Genomic DNA, 19,148 nt, shown 5'->3' with positions numbered 1-19,148 from the left:
TTTGGCAAATTTAACAGTTTTTAATGTAAAGAGTAACAGTGAGTAATTTATCTGAGGCTTTATGCCAAAGTATTAGTCAAGAATAGATTGAGCCCTTTAGGACTTAGAGGTTTTTTTTATGCAGAGGGTTGTAAGTCTTGGGAATTTTATTCCTCAGAGAGCTATGGATAGTCAGAGATGAGATTAATTCTTTCTTGAATACTAAGAGTTGGATGAGAACATGGAGGGGAGACACAGGATCAGACTTGATTTTACTGTGGAGCAGACTCAAGGTGGCTGTGTGGCCAATGTCCAATTCTATTTATTATGTTCTGACAGAAGAACAAGGATGTTATCCAATTGATTAGTGGTGTCACTGTCTATTCTTTGATTCAGAAATTTAATCTTCTCCCTTTTGTCCTCTTATAGCTGGAAAAATCTCAGTCATCTCCCATGGCGTGCCCTAGATTAATGGAAAAAGGAGTTGCCACACTCTGGAACCAACCACACCTTAGAGATTTTCTGCAGGTTATTGGATACGAACAGGCTGGACACTTCTTGTTCCACAACCCGAGGAACAAGAACAAGTGCGTACACACTCTGGCATTAGTCAAATTGTACTGCTTAACACAGTGACACATAAAGGATTGAAGGAGCCTATCTCCTTAATTGTTCCACTACAACTGTCTGTGGTGCAATTGACTTCATTCAGTGTAGTTACAGAATGGAGATGCATGCAATTCACTCCTCTTATAATTAACATGATCTTTGTTGCAAAGAGCAGGGCTTTTGACTCTCTCAGGTCTCCCTTCACAGGAAGTATGTATGATGAACTTGCAGGCTTGGAATGTTTCCCATTGAACAATTGAAAGGGGGAAGATGATGAATGCTTGACAAAGTGAAGATCGCCACCTCTGACCTTGTAATGGAAGTTTGGTCACTGATACAGCAGTTGAGTATGGTTTGCCTGACGACACTGCCCTGAGGAATTCCTGACATGATATCCTGGAGGAGGAATGATTGGCCCCTAAACTTCCTATTTGAAGTGTATGACTTCAACTACTGGAGTGGTTTCCCCCTGATTCCCATTGAACTTAGCTTGACCAATGCAACATGACTACACTGTCAAATGCTTCTCAAATTGAAGAATTGTTATTTCATAGCACTGTTCACATCTCCCATCACTTTACTAATGATTGAGAGTACACTGATTGTGCAACATTTTGCTGGAGAAGATTTTGCTATTTGTGGATGGGTTAAAAATTCATTGAGGAATATCCAGTTTATCAACTAAAAACTCATGGGGTTGTATTATAGACCACCCAATAGTCAGCGAGAATTGAAGGAGTAAATCTGTAGGGAGATAGCAGACAGCTGCAGGAAACATAGAGTTGTAATACCAGGAGATTTTAACTTTCCACATATTGACTGGGACTCCAAAAATGTTAAAGACCTGGATGGATTGGAGTTTGTTGCTAAATCAATGTATAGAGGTACCAACTAGAGAGATTGCAGTACTGGATCTTATATTGGGGAATGAGACAGGACAGGTGACAGAAGTATGTCGAGGGGTCAAGTGATCATAATGCCATTAATTCAAGTTAATTATGGAAAAAAATAGGTCTGGGCCATGAGTTGAGATTCTAAATTGGAGAAAGACCAACTTAGAGGAAATGAGAAAGGATCTAAAATGTGTAGATTGGAATAGGTTGTTTTCAGGCAAGGATGTGCGAGGTAAGTGGAGGACCATCAAAGGAGAAATTTTGAGAGTACAGAGTTTGTATGTTCCTGTCAGGATCAAAAGCAAAATGATAATATTTTGGGAACCTTGGTTTTTGAGAGATATTGGGGATCTGGTTTGAAAGAAGAAAGCAGTGTATAACAGTAGGCAACATGGAACAAATGAGGTACTTGAGGAGTATAAAATTGCAAGTGAAACCTCAAGAAAGAAATCAGGAATACTAAAAGAAAGCATGAAGTTGCTTTGGCAGACAAAGTGAAAGTAAGCCCGAAGGGTTTCTACAAGTTTATTAAGAGTAAAATGATAGTAAGGTACAAAATTGGTCCCCTAGAAGATCAGAGTGATCGTCTATATGTGGAACCTCATGAGATGCAGGAGATCTTAAACATTTTTTTTGCATCAGTATTTACTCAGGAAACTGGCATAGAGCATAAGGAAGGAAGGGAAACAAGCAGTAGTGTCATGGAACATATAGAAATTAAAGAAGAGGAGGAGGTGTTTGCTGCCTTACAGGAAATAAAGGAAGATAAATCCCCTGGACCTGACATGATATTCCCTTGGATCTTGAGGGAGACTAGTGTAGAAATTGCAGGGCCTTGGCAGAAATATTTAAAAAGGCCTTAGCCACAGGTGAGGTGCCAGAGGATTGGAGGTAGCTCATGTTGTTGTGTTGTTTAAAAAAAATGCTCCAAAAATAAACCAGGAAATTATAGGCCACTGAGCCCGATGTTAGTAGTAGGTAAATTATTTGAAGGTGTTCTGAGAGTATTTGGATAGCCAAGGGCTGATTAAGAATAGTCAGTATGGCTTTGTGCATGGTGAGTCATGTTTAATGAATCTTATAGAGGTATTTGAGGAGGTTACCAAGAAAATGGTTGTTGTCTACATAGACTTTAACAAGGTCCACATTGGAGGTTAGTTCAGAAGGTTCAGACACTATGTATCCATGGAGAAGTTGTAAATTGGATTCAAAACTGGTTGTATGGGAGAAGTTAGAGAGTGGTAGTGGATTATTGCTTCTCAGACTGGAGGCCTGTGACTAGTGTGCCTCAGGGTTCTGTGCTGGGACCATTGTTGTTTGTTGACTATATCAATGATCTGGATGATAATGGGGGAAATTAGATCAGCAAGGTTTCTGATTACAAGATTGGAGGTGTTTTGGACAGTGAAAAGGGTTTTCAAAGCTTGAAGAGGGATCTGGACCATCTAGAAAAAATGGGCCAGAAAATGGCAAATGGAATTTAATACAGACTAGTGTGAGGTGTTGCATTTTGGAAGGACAAACCAAGTTTGGACACATACACTAAATGGTAGGGCACTGAGGAGTATGGAGGAGCAATGGAATCTGGGAATACAGATACATAATTCTCTGAAGGTTGTGTCATAAGTAGACTGGATTATAAAGACAGCTTTTGGCATCTTGACCTTCATTAATCAAAGTACTGAGTATAGGAGTTGAGATGTTATGGTAAGACTGTATAAGACATTGGTGAGGCCAAATCTGGAGTATTATATGCATTTCTGGTCACCTAACTACAGGAAGGATAAAGTAAGATTGTAAGAGTTCAGAGAAGATTAACTAGGATGTTGCTGGGTCTTCAGGAGTTGAATTACAGGGAAAGATTAAACAGATTAGGACTTTATTCCTTGGAACATAGAAGAATGAGGGGAGATTTGATAGAGGTTTATAAAATTATGAGGGGGGATATAGACAGAGTAAATACAAGTAGGCTCTTTCCACTTAGATTAGGAGAGATAATTACGAGAGGACATGGCTTCAGGGTGAAAAGGGGAAAGGTGCTGGGGACTACCAGTTGCCCCAATTATTACAAAGACCAAGACTGAGGGGAACGATAGGCTTTATTGTACATAAGACTTGTGCTGGCCCAGATCCAAGCTAGGGAAGTGCAGGAAAAGGAGATGTGGCTCAACCTTTATGACCTAGGCCACAGGGGAGGAGTCCAGGGGAGAGTGTCATCAGGGGGCAGGCCAGCCCGTGCCTTTACTGGCCAATGAGTATATACAATCCATACCATTACAAAAGGTTTAGGAGAAACATGAGGGGGATTTCTTCACTCAGAAAGTGGTGGAAGTGTGGAACTAGCTGCCATCTGACATGATAAATAAGGACTCACTCTTGAGTTTTAAGAATAAATTTGATAGATACATGGATGGGATAGGTCAGGAGCGTATGGACTGGGTGCAGGTTGCTGGGACTAGCAAAATGATATTTTGGCATGGGCTAGAAGGGGTGAATGGCCTGTTTTTACACTGTAGTGTTCTATGGTTCTAATTTTCCCTTTATTTCACAGGTCACTGTTACGGGGGAGTCTCAACCTTTTCCTTGCCCTACATCCACAGTCACCAGATTGTCAATGTAAACTGGACCCTCAGGATCACACTTCAGCTTATATCAGAGTGCAACAATCTACACAAGACTCTCAGGAAGCTTCGGCACTGGGAGAGGTTCAGTCAATACAGGGACCTCAGGAAAATCTGGTGCTGGGAGAAGATCTGTCCATATGGGAATCTCGGGAAACTTTGTTAGTGAGGGAGGATCAGTCCATAGGGCAATCTCAGGAATCTTCAGCATTGATGTATGGACAAATGAAGCAGAGCCCTCAGGAAAATTTGTTATCAGCAGGTGAGCAGGAAAGTTTGGCACAAAGAGAAGAACAATCTTGTCAGGGCCCACTGGAACCTTTAACAGACACTTTGAGAGGCAAGAAAGATAGACCGGGTTCTCAGGAAACACCTGCAGAGAGGACCAGGAAAATCATGCAGAGTCCTCAAAAAAATGCAAGAGTCAAGAAAATGAAACAAAATTCATGCAAAATGGCTACAAGAAGAAACATGAGAATCAGAGATGGTCCATGGGAAGCCTCACTAGCAAATGATAAACTATCTGAACAGAGTGCTCAGAGATCGACAGAAGAGAGAATGGCATCTGGAAACTCAAAAGTGTGCCTACGTACTCTGAAACCGTTACAGATACTGAGGCACCAGGCAAAGACCAATTCAGTGAGAAAGAAAGCTACTGAAATTATAACACAGACAGGACTCATAGACAAGAGCAGATGTTATTAATCATAGCAAATAGAATAATAACTATGGATGACTACCTCCCAATAAACTAGCAGGAGAAGATAATAAAAGAGAAAAAAGGAAACTACAGTACAATTTCTTAGTTTGTTCTTAAGAACCCTAAGAAAAGAGGAAGATTCTGAAATAGTAAGTTAAGGAGGATAGATAAACATAGGGTGGAGGGGGGGAGATATCTTGTAATAGGAACAATTACTTGGCAGTGGCAGGTAACAGTTATTAGGTAGCTAGATATAACAGGGAACTTATTCATTACTGTCAGTGGAAGTTGAATCGTATGAGGGGAGTTTCATTAGATCACACAGTCACAGGTCCTCCAGCCAAACTCTAAGTTGTAATTCTAGGTTCATCACCTTTGCTTACATTTGGTCCCTTCCTTCCCAACCCTCCATGGAAACAATTGTGTATGTAACACTCAACATTCCAGATATATTTTGCAGCTTCAGTTTAACAATACCTTCCTGTGATTGTGCTGTTCACAAGATGCAATATTATGGATTTTCCAAAGAACACAGAAGAGCCAGTGACCAGGACAGAGGATCTCTCCATTCCTTTAATCAGTTCAACTGAACATAGACCTCCAAAAATTCTCTCAAATCATCTTTGAACAATTGGCTGCAAAGTTTGGGAATTTGGTGAATTTAGGGAAGGGGATACTGCCTGTTATGAAAAGATAAATGAACAGGATTGTTCAAAATGATCATAATAATTTAATCAAGTAGACAATTGTTAAAAAATCTTCCCATGAAAGGCGAAGGTGGAGTTGCCAACTCGAGACTCCATGGAACGTTGTGAAACGTGCAAGGTTGCATAAGGCAAAAATGGGAAGCTTGTGGTAATAATATATATTTGATGGTAAACCCAAGGTAAATCCAAATAACTTTTATAATTATGTGAAAGTAAAGATTCAGTTCTAACAATATTCCTTGTGTGGAGGCAAAAGACATTTGGATTGTGAATAAATAATCTGCACCTTGTTTTACAAAACAAAGGGAATGAAGCAGAGTTGACATTTAGGAGAAGATATTGATGAAAATTATAAACATACAGAAATGGGACAAGAAGGTTTAGCATTTTGAAACATGGTTAAATCACCAGGTCAGAATAATGTTGTGATCGAGGTCCCCTCAAGGAACAGGGAACAAATAACATAGGCTGTGACATAGGCTGCGAATGAAACACAAAAGTCTGCAGACACTGTGATTATAGTAAAAACACATAAATGCTGGAGGAACTCAGCAGGTCCCAAGGCATCTACAGAAGGTAAATATATATTATCAGTATTTCAGACCTGAGCCCTTCTTCAAGTTCAGGCCCAAAATATCAGTTCTATATCTTTACCTCCTTTATCTTCTATATCTTTACCGCCTATGGACACTGTGAAATCTGTTGAGTTCCTCCAGCATCTCTATGTTTTTACTGTGACGATCCAGTTCTCTCAACCCACAGGCATGGTGCTATGGGATTAGAAGGTTTTGTGGTTCTGTGGCTGGTAAAAGGCCAAAAAAGAGCAGACTGAATAACCACAGACCAATCAATCCAATATTGATGGTAAGTACTTGGAGGCAGTTCATTAGCAGTACAGAAAGGTTCAGGTTTATCACGAACAGGATGGATTTGTTGAGGGAAAGTCATAACTAACAAATGGTATGAATTTTTGATTGAGAAAGTAATGTGTTGATGAGAGTTCACCCAAACATTCCACATTGAAGGTTAATCAGTAATGTAGAAATCTAAATCCAAAGGGGGAAGATAGCAAATTAGATACAAAAGTAGCTCACAGAGAGAAGATGAAGGGCAATGAGGATTGGAGTCTGAATGGCTGCATGCTGTGAGTTAATCTTTTGATTAACTCTGTTTTTAATTGATGAAGTTTATCAATGATGCTGAAGTTGTCAGTCTAATAGTGAGGGAGAAATTCTGGGATGCAGGAAAATGTCAAGGGACTGAGCAGGTGCATGCCAAAGTGGCAAATGGAATTCAGTCTGGAGTAGTATGCAAACATTCAAGACAAGGGAGTAGACAATAGTTCGTAGAAAACATAAGGGAGCAGAAGGATCTGGAAGTGCACCTCCAGTGATCTCTCTAGGAAGTGGAATAAGCAAATAATGTGAAATACATGCCTTTATTTGCACAGAATACTGTGATGAAATGCTGTATTGACCTCACCGGCCTGGGCAGGCTAGCTCGCCTTCTGTACTTGTAGCTCCTCCCTGTAAGATCCCTAATAAAGGCTGAGAGACCAAGGCTCCTCCCTCATACCTGCCTTGGACATGAGCCAGCAGCATGTAGAGGCATGCCAAGGTTTTATGATTAATAAAGCCTTTGACTACTTGCTTCATGCATGTGGATGGTCATTGATCGTGCCACAATTTATTAATCAGAATTTTAATTGCCATGAACAAGTTGATTAAAATGGAGAAGCTGGAAACCAATCCAAAAGAACCAGAGGCCTCCATCAGATTTGATTTGTGGCCATGTTGCTTGAAGGCCTACATGAGGCGCCACAAGATAATAGCTGATGGTGATTGATATGACCTGCTCTGGGCCACCAAGCATATCAAATAATCCATGACTATAAAGAGTTCAATGAGGCAATGGCCCTACTGTGATAGCAATACAGAGCCCTGATGAACGCTATGTATGCCCACTACCAAATGGGCACCCTATGCCAGGGCCCTGGTGAATCGGTCGACAATTTTATAAGGGCCATGCAGGAGCTGGATTGAGCTTGCAGGTGCTGGGATGTGACTGCAGTGACCTACCAGAAGGAACTCATACGCGACAGGCTAGTCACGGGCTTCCACTCCCATCACATAAGGGAGCAACTCCTGGAGAAAAGCGACTAGTCCTTTCAAGAAGTGGTGCAGATGGCCTGATTGCTGGAGACTGCTCAAAAGAATGTGGAGGCCTACTCAGCAGGCCACACGGCCACCAGGTGGGGAGAACAGGTGACGCCATCTCGGAACTTGGGCCTCTGACTGCAGCTGCCACCTCCGAGCAAACAAGGTGTAACTACTGCAGCCAAAACAAACACCTGCGGAAGTACTGTCCGGCCTGTAGCATGACCTACTCAAACTGCCAGAGGAAAGGGCGCTACGCCAAGGTATGCCGCTCTAAACCTCACTCTAGCAGTGGACCGCGATCCACGTCACCAGCTTGGGCCGACCCACTTCTGATGTCATTTCCAATAGCTGACAACTGAACATCCGGAACCAGCATGTGATGACACAGGGTGACGTCACATCCAGTTTCTCTTCAGGACTCCACCATGTACAATCCATGGGGGCAGCCATCTTCACGTTCCCTGGGTGGCCTTCTTGGCGGCAGCTATCCCAACAATATAGCGGCAGTGACTCGGACAGTGAGCTGACGTTCACCTCCATTGTGCCGGACCAGGGCAGACGATACCAGCTGGCATGATGTATAATGGACATTGAGGAAAATGGCCACACCACAGGCTGCCTGTTTGACATGGGAAGCACTGAGAATTTTATACACCAGGCACGGCCAAACATTATTCCTTAACTGTGTCCCTGGCGAAGTGCAAGGTAGCGCTAGTCTCTAAATCCTTCTCTGTGGAAATCCACGAGTGTTGCCCCATGACCCTAACTGTGAGGGACATGGAATATAAAAATATCAAGCTGCTGGTGATGCCCCACCTCTGCACAACCGTCATTACTGGAGCTGGATTTCCAGTGCTAGCTTAAGGGTGTGCTGATGCAGTTTGACGGACCTCACCACATCCCCACCCCCCCTCCCCCCAACCATGGTCAGCAGTAACCAGTTTGTTAGAGCTGCCCGAAACTGGTTAGGTAACAGCAAGACAGCAAGAACATGAGGATCAAATCTAGTCACTGCACTGCATAGAGACTATAAGAAAACAAGCAAAGACTGTCCAGGAAACTTTAGGGAATGTTGCTAGGCCTGATTAATGACTATGAGGGAAGAAAGGAAAACTGGCATAATTTATTTTGTAGCAAATCACGACAAAATCTGGGGATTTAAAGAATAGGGGGAAAATTATGTGATTATTTTTTCACCAAGGGGTTGGGGCAGGATCTTGGTGTCTGAAAGGCAGTGAATAATTGGGCCTGGATCATTCATAACATAGGAGGGAGAATCAATAACTGCAAGAGATGGGTACCATCACTTCTTCCTCACTGTTCAGAATTTCCTGTTCTCCCACAGATCGTGATGCAGGCTCCGTGGCTAACTGTCAAACCAACTTGCGAGGAAATAGTAGTTAAGCGTGATCTGGTCAACAGGTTGGCTTCTCTACGTTCACAGCAGCATGCTCACATACGCAGTTTGGAGTGCTGGCATAAGAATGCTCTGAATGAGCTGGAGCGTAAACCAGAGGAGTGTGAAAACAAGGCACAGGTACCAACAATCAGGGCAGAAAAATAATTAATCACAGACACTCTACTGAAGATGCCATTTGTCCACAAACAGTCACAGTTAGCTGTAACGCAATTGATTGCGCTCAGAGACAAGTGAGGAGTACAAAAATGCTTTTAATAGCTTGCAATCAATGGCCGGTGGACACAATAGTCCTCACGTGAATCTGAGGTAAGGTGGAAAAACCAGGGTTCATATTGGGGTAGGTGAGGGTGGAGCCAAGGGAGGAGCCAGCCATCTGAACAACACACACACAGTGAATTCCAGTTCACTGCATTCACCCCTTCCTTCAGAATTGAGCCTATGAGTGTAAAACAGATCATTAATTTTAAAAAAACGAATAGTTTACAAATATTTACAAGTTAAGTCTGTCGGGGATCTGGTCATTCTGGTTGAGCGCCTCAGTAGTGAAGGACTTTGGGCTTCCTGGACCCCTTGTGATACAAGGTGAGTGAGTCTCGAGGGCTCCGGCTCAAGTCATGGAGTGGCTTGGACCACTTCCCTAGCAGTGTCCTCCGGGATCCTGAGTGGGGTACTCAGTAGTTCCCGGCTCGTTTGAGGCATCGAATCCTCAGTTCTGGCAGGTGCCAGGTTTCTGATCGAGACGGCGTCCTTTCTGCCATCAGGGTACACCACGTAGGCTTACATTGGGTTGGTGTGCAGCAGTTGCTTGATCAGGGGGTCTGTCTTGCTCCTCTTTACGTGTTTTCTCAGCAGGACTGGCCTTGGTGCCATAAGCCAAGGCGAGATAATAGTCCCAGATGTGGATTTCCTCTGGAACATAAACATAAGCTCGTGAGGAGTTGGTCACTGTGCAGATAAGCAACCTAATGGAATGGAGCATTGTTGGAAGCACTTCTTGCCGGTATAAATCTGGAAGGCCTTTGGACCAGTGAGCCAATTTCACGGTCTTCCACACAGTCATGTTCTCTTTTTCAACTTGTCAGTACCCCCAGGGATTGTAGCTAGTTGTCCTGCTTGAGGCAATGCTCCTTACAAGCAGGTACTGGCATAGCTTTTGGCTCATAAATGATAAGCCCTGTCGCTATGGATAAAGCTGGGATACCCAAACAGGGTTAAAATAGAGTTCAAGGACCTGATGACCATAGTGGTGGTCATGTCTGGACAGGGGATGGCAAACAGAAACGTGAGAACTCATTGATGACACTAAGAAAGTGCACATTTCCATTGGTGGAAGGGAGGGGACCCTTGAAACTGACACTGAATCACTCAAAGGGGCAGGATGCCTTTAACAGGTGCGCTTTGTCGGGGTGGTAGAAGTGCGCTTGCATTCCACACACACCTGGCAGGACCTGGTCATTTCCCTGATGTCCTCAACAGAGTAGGGCTGGTTATGTGCCTTGAGGAAATGAGCCATGCCAGAGATGCCTATGTGGCAAAGCTCATCTTGACAGAGCATCTGGAGGTTCATTGAGAGTACCTGGCCTGTATGCTATGCATTAATTGTAGGTGGAGAGTTCAATCCTCCACCGAATGATCTTATCGTTCTTTATTTTTCACCTTTTTGCATTATTAAACATAAATCCCACCGATCGCTGGTCAGTGAGTGGTGTAAATTTTCTGCTGGCTAGGTAATCCTCCAGTGCCTGATGGCCTCTATAATGGCTTGAGACTCTTTCTCCACCGATGGGATCGGAGGCTCATGACCTTATAGGATGCGGGAGAAAAAGGCAACCAGCCTGCCCACCTGGTTAAGGTTAGCAGCCAGAGTTATGTCAGATGCATCGCTTTCTATCTGGAAGGATGCATTCTCGTCCACCACATGCATGGTGGCCTTTGTGATGTAGCTCAGAACGTAGTCAAAAGCCATCTGGGCTTTGGCTGATAATGGAAAAGAGGTGGATTTTAAGAGGGGGTGGACCTTATCCACATAGTGAGAAGAAGCCTAGGCACCTCCTTAAGGCTTTCATGGTCTTCGGGACCGGGAGGTCTAACAGGGGGTCAGAGTCAGGGCTAATTACGCCATTTCCACCACATAGCCCAGGATCACCAGATGTTTCATCCGGAACATGCACTTACTGTAGTTGAACGTGAGATTCAGGGCCTTGGCTGTGAGGAGAAACCTGTGGAGATTGGCTTCATGGTCTTCCAGAGAGTGTCCAGAAATGGTGACGTTGTCAAGATAAGGGAAGGTGGCCTTCTACTTGTACTCGTTGACCATTTTGTCCATCTGTCTCTGGAAGACTGAGATCCTATTAATGATGCCAAAAGGGACCCTCCAGAACTGATAGAGCCATCTGTCTGCCTCAAATGCTATGTAGGGGTGGTCCTTGGAATGGATCGGCAACTGGTGGTATGCATCTTTCAGGTCGATTGTCAAATAGACCCGATACCGCGCAATTTAGTTTACCATGTCCAAAATTTGAGGGAGGGTTTGGCTATAATCAGTAACTAGCTTGGACTTTTCTTCTCCTTTCACAATTACCACCTGGGTTCTCCATGAGCTGTTGTTAGGCTCAATTATGTTTTCTTTGAGCAGCTGCTGTGTCTCGGTTCTGATCCCCCGCACTTTATTGCCTGCTCTTTGTAGCTATTGGTTTACAATCAGGAGTCAGGTTCAGAAACAGTGGTGGGGTGGGGAATCAATATTTAGGATGGAGAGACTGCATGTAACATCTGGCTTTTGGAACCTTCCGTTCTGCACCGTGATTGGAAGGAGTGGGCCAGAGTACTCCATGGTCATGCTTTTAAGGTGACACAGGAAGTCCAGGCCCAGCAACACAGGAGCACACAAATCCTTCAGTACATACAGTCAGAACTTAAAAAATCCCCCCCCACCCAACTTTTACAGTTAGATGAACTCTACAATACCCCTGGATCATCGCGAAACTAGGAAAATACAATAGTCCGTTGGGCACACTCTTAAGTTGTACTGCAGAGCCTCAGTGGAGTCTACTAAGCGATCAGTCAAATGTCCATTTACCCTCACCTCCATCGTCAAGTTATTCAATTGGTGAGGTGTTGCCTGATCCAGGATGACTGATGCCAGGACTCCAGAAACCCCATCGCTCGCTGTGCTGATGTTGTCTCTCTTCTCTTGGTCCGCTCAGACAAGATGACATTGATCACAAAGCACAGAAAGATGGCTGTCCTCCATCTTGATCTGACAAAGGACTAGATGGTGTCAACCTTGAGGCATGATTAGATGGCTACCATAATGCTTTACTTCTTGTGGTGGGTCTCGCCACGAGGTGCAGCGAGATGCTGGCGGCAAGCAGCATGGAGAGGCTGAGGCCAGCACTTCGGGACTTGGGTGATGATTCATGGGTTGCACACATGATCGCCTCTTTGGATTCCTTTTAGCCTGCCAGATCTTCACCCAGTGTCCTCACTTACCACATCCTGCACACACAGAGTTCTTCGCGGGGCATCGGCCACAGAAGTAGCATTCCCAGTTGTGCATGGCCGCAGCAGTCGGCGCTGGGCTGCGGGGGTCACAGGCACCCCAATGACCTGGTCCTCTAAAAAGGCACCGCTTTCGCCCATGAGGTCATCTGCTCCCAGATGGGCCTGTTCAAGCGCTTTCACCAGGTCCAGGGTGCTGGTCAAGTCTTTCTTCCCCAACTCCAGCAGACAATGAATCACATACCTCGATCTCACTCCTGCCACAAGGGTGTCCTGTATTTGTCCCTCCTCTCTCACCCGGGCTGTAGCCACTTCATAGTGGCATTTTTTGGCTAGGGCCTACAGTTCAAGACATAATCATCCAGTCACTCACCCGGACGCTGCCAACGTTGAGAGAGTCGGTGCCTCGCAAACACGTCATCCTGGGGCCACATGTAACAGGCCTTCAAGTCTTCTGTGGTTGACTTGTAGGTAGCACAGTCTCTGATGACAGTGTACCCTTTGGGGCTGACTCGAGAGAGAAGTGCCGATCTCCGGAGACCATTCAAGTTGAAGACGTCTTGTGTGGCCGTCAGGTAGGATTGGAAGCACCAGCCAGTGAGGGGGAAATTCCTCTGGGGCCTCAGGGGACAGAGGGTCGACCTAGAGCATGCCTGGTTTCAACAGGGCTTCTATCCTGCTTCAAAATTAACCTATTAAAATTGTAACATGACTGATTGCACTCAGAGAAAAATGAGAAGTACAAACACACTTTTAATAGATTACGATCAATGGCCGGGAGACGCAATAGTCTTCAGGTGAATCTGAGATAAGGCGGGAAAACCAGGGTTTATATTGGGATTGGTGAGGGAGGAGTCAGCCATCTGAACAACACATAGACAGTGAATTCCAGTTCAATGCATTAGCACCATTGATAAAGGGGAAATTAGCCTGCCTGCAAGAACATGACAGCTATCATTGTGCGTAATGTTACGATCTATGATTCTTGGCTATTTGTGACAAAATTATAAGATGAACAACCAGCTCCTTTTTCCCCAAGGTGAGAGTAGAAAATGCCAGGGGACATCTGTATGAAGTGAGAGGAGGAAAGTTTATGGGAAACTTCAGGGGTAAGTAGTGGTGGAGGCTAGTACAATAGGAACATTTAAGACACCCTTAAACAGTCTCATGAGTGAAAGAAAATTAGAGGGCAGAGAAGATTTAGTTTTTTGAGTAGGTTTATATAGGTTGTCACAACATAATGGGCTGAAGGGCCTGTACTGTGTTATAACATTCAATGTATTTCCATATGACAAATATACTGCTTTGGATGCTTTTGGAGGGGATGATCTACAGGGGGCAAGTCATGGAGGTCAGGTCTCTGGCACAGGGCTGGACCCTTGGCTCAGAAGGGAAGGGGGGAAAAGAGAAGAGCTCTTGCAGTTGGGGACTTGCTGGTTAGGGGAGCAGATTGGAGGTTTGCTGGATGAGATCGGGGATCCCAGTTGGTATGTTGCCTCCCAGGTGCCAGGGTCAGGGATGTCTCTGATTGAGTCCACAGCATTCTGGAGGGGAGGACTAGAAGTCATGGTCCACGTTGGGACCAATGACATGGTTGAAAGTGGGGATGAGATCCTGAAAAGGGATTACATAGAGTTAGGAAAGAAGTTAAAAAGCAGGACCTTAAGGTTAGCAATCTGTGCCATGCGCTAGTGAGGGTAGAAATAGGAAGTTGTGGAGGATGAATGTGTGGCTCAGGAGCTGGTGCAGGGGACAGGTGTTTAGATTTCTGGATCATTGGGATCTCTTCTAGGGAAAGTCTGACCTGTACAAAAGGAATAAGCTGCACTTGAACTGGAGGGGGACCAATATCCTGGCAGGCACGTTTGCTAGAGTTGTTGGGGAAAGTTTAAACTAGTTTGACAGGTGGGGGGGGGGTGGTGTGGGAATCGGAATGAGAGTACAGAGAGTAGGGAGGAAGAATATCAGGAATGGAAGGAACAGAACATAAAAATAAATGGAGGGAAGAAGGTAAAGGTAGTTGGAAACAAAAGGATTATATGTGGAAGACAGTCTCTCAAGTGCATATATTTTAATGCAAGGAGCATTGTAAATAAGGAGGATGAGCTTAAGGCATGATGGCCACATGGAAATACGATATTGTGGCCATCGATGAAACTTGGTTGCAGGAAGGGCATGTTTGGCAGTTAAATATTCCAGGATTCTGTTGTTTTAGGCATGATAGAACAGGGGGTTAAAAGGTGGAGGAGTTGCATTGCTTATTAGAGAGAACATTAGCAATGCTGTAGCAGTGTGGTTTGGTGGGATTGTCCAGCGAGGCTATTTGGGTAGAAATGAGCAATGGCAAAGGCATGAATACATTAATGGGAGTGTATTATAGACCACCAAATGGGCTGACGGAGTTAGAGGAGCAAATTTGTAAGGAGATTGCGAATATGTGTAATAAACACAAGGCGGTAGCTGTGGGAGATTTCAACTTTCCAAACATTAACTGGGACTCCATTACAGTAAGAGGGCTGGATGGGGTAGAGTTTGTTAAGTGTGTTTAGGAAAGTTTTCTTAATCAATATATAGAATAACCAACTCAAGAGGGGGCAGTTTTGGATCTCCTATGAGGGAATGAGATAGGTCAGGTGACAAAGGTTTGTGTTGGGGAACACTTTGGGTCTAGTGATCACAATAGTATTAGTTTTAGGCTAGTAACAGAAAAGAATAGAGGTGGGACGAAGGTTGAGATTCTTGATTGGAAGAAAGCAAATTTCGAGGGGATGAGAAAAGATTTGGAGGGTGTGGATTGGGATAAGCTATTTTCTGGGAAGGATATAGCTGATAAATGGAGGCTATTCAAAGGAGAAGTTCTGACAGCGCAGAGTTGGTATGTCACCCATGACAATTAAAGGAAAGGTTAGAAATTGCAGGGAGCCTTGGTTTTCAAAAGATATTGGAAATTTGGTTTGGAGGAAGAGGGATGTGTACCATAGGTATAAACAACAGGGAATGGATGAACTGCTTGAGGAATATGAGTGTAAAAAAAATCTTAAGGAAATTAGAAAGGCAGGCAAGTTAAAATAAATCCAAAGGGCTTTTAATAGGTACATTAAAAGTAAAATAATAGTGAGGGATAAAATTGGATCCCTTGAAGATGAGGGGGGTAGGCTCCGTGTGAAGCCAGAGGAGATGGGTAAAATTTTAAACAATTTTTTTTCTTCAGTATTCACTAAGGAAAAGAACATTGAGCCAGATGAAGTGAAGATATATGGTAGGAAGGTCATGGATAAAATAAGAATTAATGAGGAGGTAGTATTGGCTATATTGAAAAAGATCAAGGTGGATAAATCTCCAGGTCCTGACAAAATATTCCCTAGGACCCTGAGGGAGGTTAGTGAACAATAGTGGAGACGTCAACAGAAATATTTAAAATATCACTGGCCACGAGGGAAGTGCTGGAGGACTGGAGGGTGGCTCATGTTGTTCAAAAAAGGATCCAAAAGTAAACCTGGTAATTATAGGCCTGTAAGTCTGATGTCGGTGCTGGATAAATTAATAGAAAGTATTCTTAGAGATACAACTATTTGGAAAAACAGGAATTGATTTGGAATAATCAGTATGGTTTTGTACATGATATATTATGTACACTCCTGTTCGGCTCCGAATCATGGACGGGAGAGGTGGGGAGCGTTATGGGCCAAATGCGAGTCAGTGGGACTAGTAGAGCCAAACTGACCTGTTTCTGTGCTGTAAGTGGTTTTATGGTTATATGGTTATAGAAGGAGGTAATTTTAGCCTGTTGAGTCTGTTACGAGCCCAAAGGACCCCAAATCCCAGCAGCAACGGACAATCACCAAGACAAGTATTTTTTAAAACAAAAGTTGTCTTTAATCATGAAAACAGAATCAAACCTTAACTTATCTCTATACTTAACTACCCAAATTAACTGTGTTCTAATTCTAAGCGTACGTGTAAATTTAAGAAAAGTTCTTTGGTTCACAGTTCAATCTCACTTCTTCTTCCAAGTTCTCTGGTTGCAGGCAATTCTTATACTGTGCATAGAATTTAACATGTATAAAGTTCACCAGACTTTGGTGCTTGAAAGGTAAAGGTTTACCACTCAGGAAGGTTCTTGTAGGATTTGCAGAGAGAGATTTGTTGTTTCAGGATTTCCACAACTGAGGTACCACCATTAGTCACCTCAAGGTCTCGCTGATGAAACTTGCCCCATCAGGGTTTTCCAGATGGTAACCTCTTTCTTTCAGGCCACCACAGAGTCCCTTTCTGTTCCATTTATTCCAAGAGAAACATCAGACAGATAGCACTTCCAGCCATCCATTGCTCTGGAGCTTTTCATCAGTTTCAACCAGCTCTTCCTGGCTTGCACTGTTCAGCTGCTTTTCAGTGTCACACACACAAGCTGGGAGATCTTGTTAACTTGTCTCTCTCTCTCTCTCACTCTCTCTCTCTCCAACTGAGACTGCCAACTGCCAGAAAGCCCATGTGACTCTCTCACTTGCAAACCCCCACCTTCTTCAGCAAACAACAGGAGTTCTTCTCCTTGGTCAAGATGTTGTCTTAGATAAACAAAACCCAGGTATGACCTTTCTGTGAGCACACTGTAAGTACTTTTTAACAGCCTGTTTGTCTCCTACAAACAATTGTCTTTCATTTCATGACATCATTTCAATTAGCACCTACTTGTGAAATGTGCATCACATTCTCCAGAGATCCTACAATGTTATTGAATATGAATTCTTCAGTCTTTCAAATAAGATCTGTTTTAAAATGTGTGTATGTATGTAACCCACTAATCTTACCAAAATCCTCCCAATATTTATGAATTACAAATCTATGCAGGTATTCAGGGCAATTTCATTCCATCTCAAATTCCCTGTCATCTATTCTTCCTCCGGATTCTATTGCTCCACAGTAGATGCAATATTGCTGGCTGTCCAATTAGCTTTGTATCACCTTGAAAACGGCAACTCATGCATATGGTTGCTCTTCATTGATAACAGTTCAACCTTCAACACCATTATTCCCTCAGTGCTAGGGTCCACAACTGGATCCTTGACTTCCTCATCGGAAAACCTCAGTCAGTATGAATTGGAAATAATGTCACCTCCTCACTGATCATCAACAAAGGAACACCTCGACGATGCGTGCTTAACCCACTGCTCTACTCACTATACACTCATGACATGTGGCCAGGCACAACTCCAATGCTATCTAAAAATTTGCCCATGACACCACAGTGGTCTGCAGAATCACAAATGGTAATGAGGAAGCACACAGGAGGGAGATAGATCAGCTCGTTGAATGGTGTCATGCCAACAATCTTGTGATCAACATTAGAAAAATCAAGGAGATGATTGTGGACTTCAGGAGAAAGTCAAGGGAACATGAACCAGTCCTCATCGAGGACTTAGTAGTAGAGAGGGTCAAGAACTTCAAATTCCTGGTTGTTAACATCTCCGAAGATCTGTCTTAGAGCCTCTATGTCGATGTAATCATGAAGAAAGCTCACCAGCAGCCATACTTTGTGAGGTGCTTGAAGAGACTCAGTATGTCACTGAAGACTCTCAAAAACTTCTACAGGTGTACCATGGAGAGCTTTCTGGCTGGTTGCTTCACTGTCTGTTATGGAGGCGTCAATTCTCAGGATGAGAAAAAAACTCCAGTGTGAAAACACACAATGCCGGAGAAATTCAGCAGGTCAAACAGTGTCCTTTATATAGCAAGAGTAAAAATACATAACCGACATTTTGGACCTGAGCTCTTTATCAAGGTATGGAAAAATGTTGATGGGCATCCGAGCAAAAGAGTAAGGGGGGGAGGTGTGGTCGCAAATGCAGGAGGTGATTATTGGAGAAGGGGAGGACAGCAGCAATCAAGGGGAGGAGGGATGGCTAGGTAAAGAGAGGGGGAAGAGAGGAAGGAGAACTGGAAGAGGAGGGGGAAGGAGGGAGAGGGAAGAAGGAGGTTGAAGAGGATAGCAGGTTAGCAGAAACAGCAAAAGTCAATGTTAATGCCATCTGGCTGGAGAGTGCCCAGACAGAAAATCAGGTGCTGTTCCTCCAATTTATGGATGGTCGGTGGGATAGTACATAGGTCATGGACAGACATGTAAGTATAGGAGTATGACACAGAAATGAAATGGTTGGCAACAAAGAGGTCTCTATCACTGTTGCGGACAGAGCGCAGGTGCTCAGTGATGCGATCTCCCAATCTGCACCCAGTCTCTCCAATGTAGAGAAGGCCACCAAGGGACTATCGATGAAGTAAATCTGTCCTGTGGATACACAAGTGAAGTTTTGGTTTACTTAAAATGTCTGTTTTGGGCCCCGGACTGCGATGACTGGGGAAGTGTGGGTGCAAGATTCAACATTCTTTTATTGCCATGTAATAAAACAGATGTAATATTATACAAAATTGCATTTCATCTGCCATATAGTAGACAAAGATTTCCCATCAGCAGAAACTGCCCGACAGCCCTTACTGTCAGAGAAAGCAAATCAAAAGAGAGTCCTTTCAGAGTCATTGAATATCTGTGGATTTACTTCCAGCG

The 19,148-nt window shown here is 43.8% G+C and overlaps 2 protein-coding genes across 2 annotated transcripts in view; one reads left to right on the top strand and one right to left on the bottom strand.

Moving 5' to 3' along the window:
• The window catches only part of LOC138761745 (uncharacterized), a 186,074-nt gene extending 180,876 nt beyond the window's left edge, over nt 1-5,198 (top strand). Inside the window, exons 8-9 of the mRNA XM_069934429.1 lie at nt 409-566; nt 4,033-5,198. Coding sequence (XP_069790530.1) covers nt 409-566; nt 4,033-4,807 — 933 coding nt within the window. The 3' untranslated portion in view covers nt 4,808-5,198. The remainder of the gene's footprint in view (nt 1-408; nt 567-4,032) is intronic.
• The window catches only part of LOC138761733 (cholesterol 7-desaturase nvd), a 142,688-nt gene that overhangs the window by 32,944 nt on the left and 90,596 nt on the right, over nt 1-19,148 (bottom strand). The window lies entirely within an intron of this gene.

Source organism: Narcine bancroftii, chromosome 1, assembly GCF_036971445.1.
Source record: "Narcine bancroftii isolate sNarBan1 chromosome 1, sNarBan1.hap1, whole genome shotgun sequence".
Lineage (NCBI taxonomy): Eukaryota > Metazoa > Chordata > Chondrichthyes > Torpediniformes > Narcinidae > Narcine > Narcine bancroftii.
This window is presented reverse-complemented; position numbering and strand designations above follow the sequence as displayed.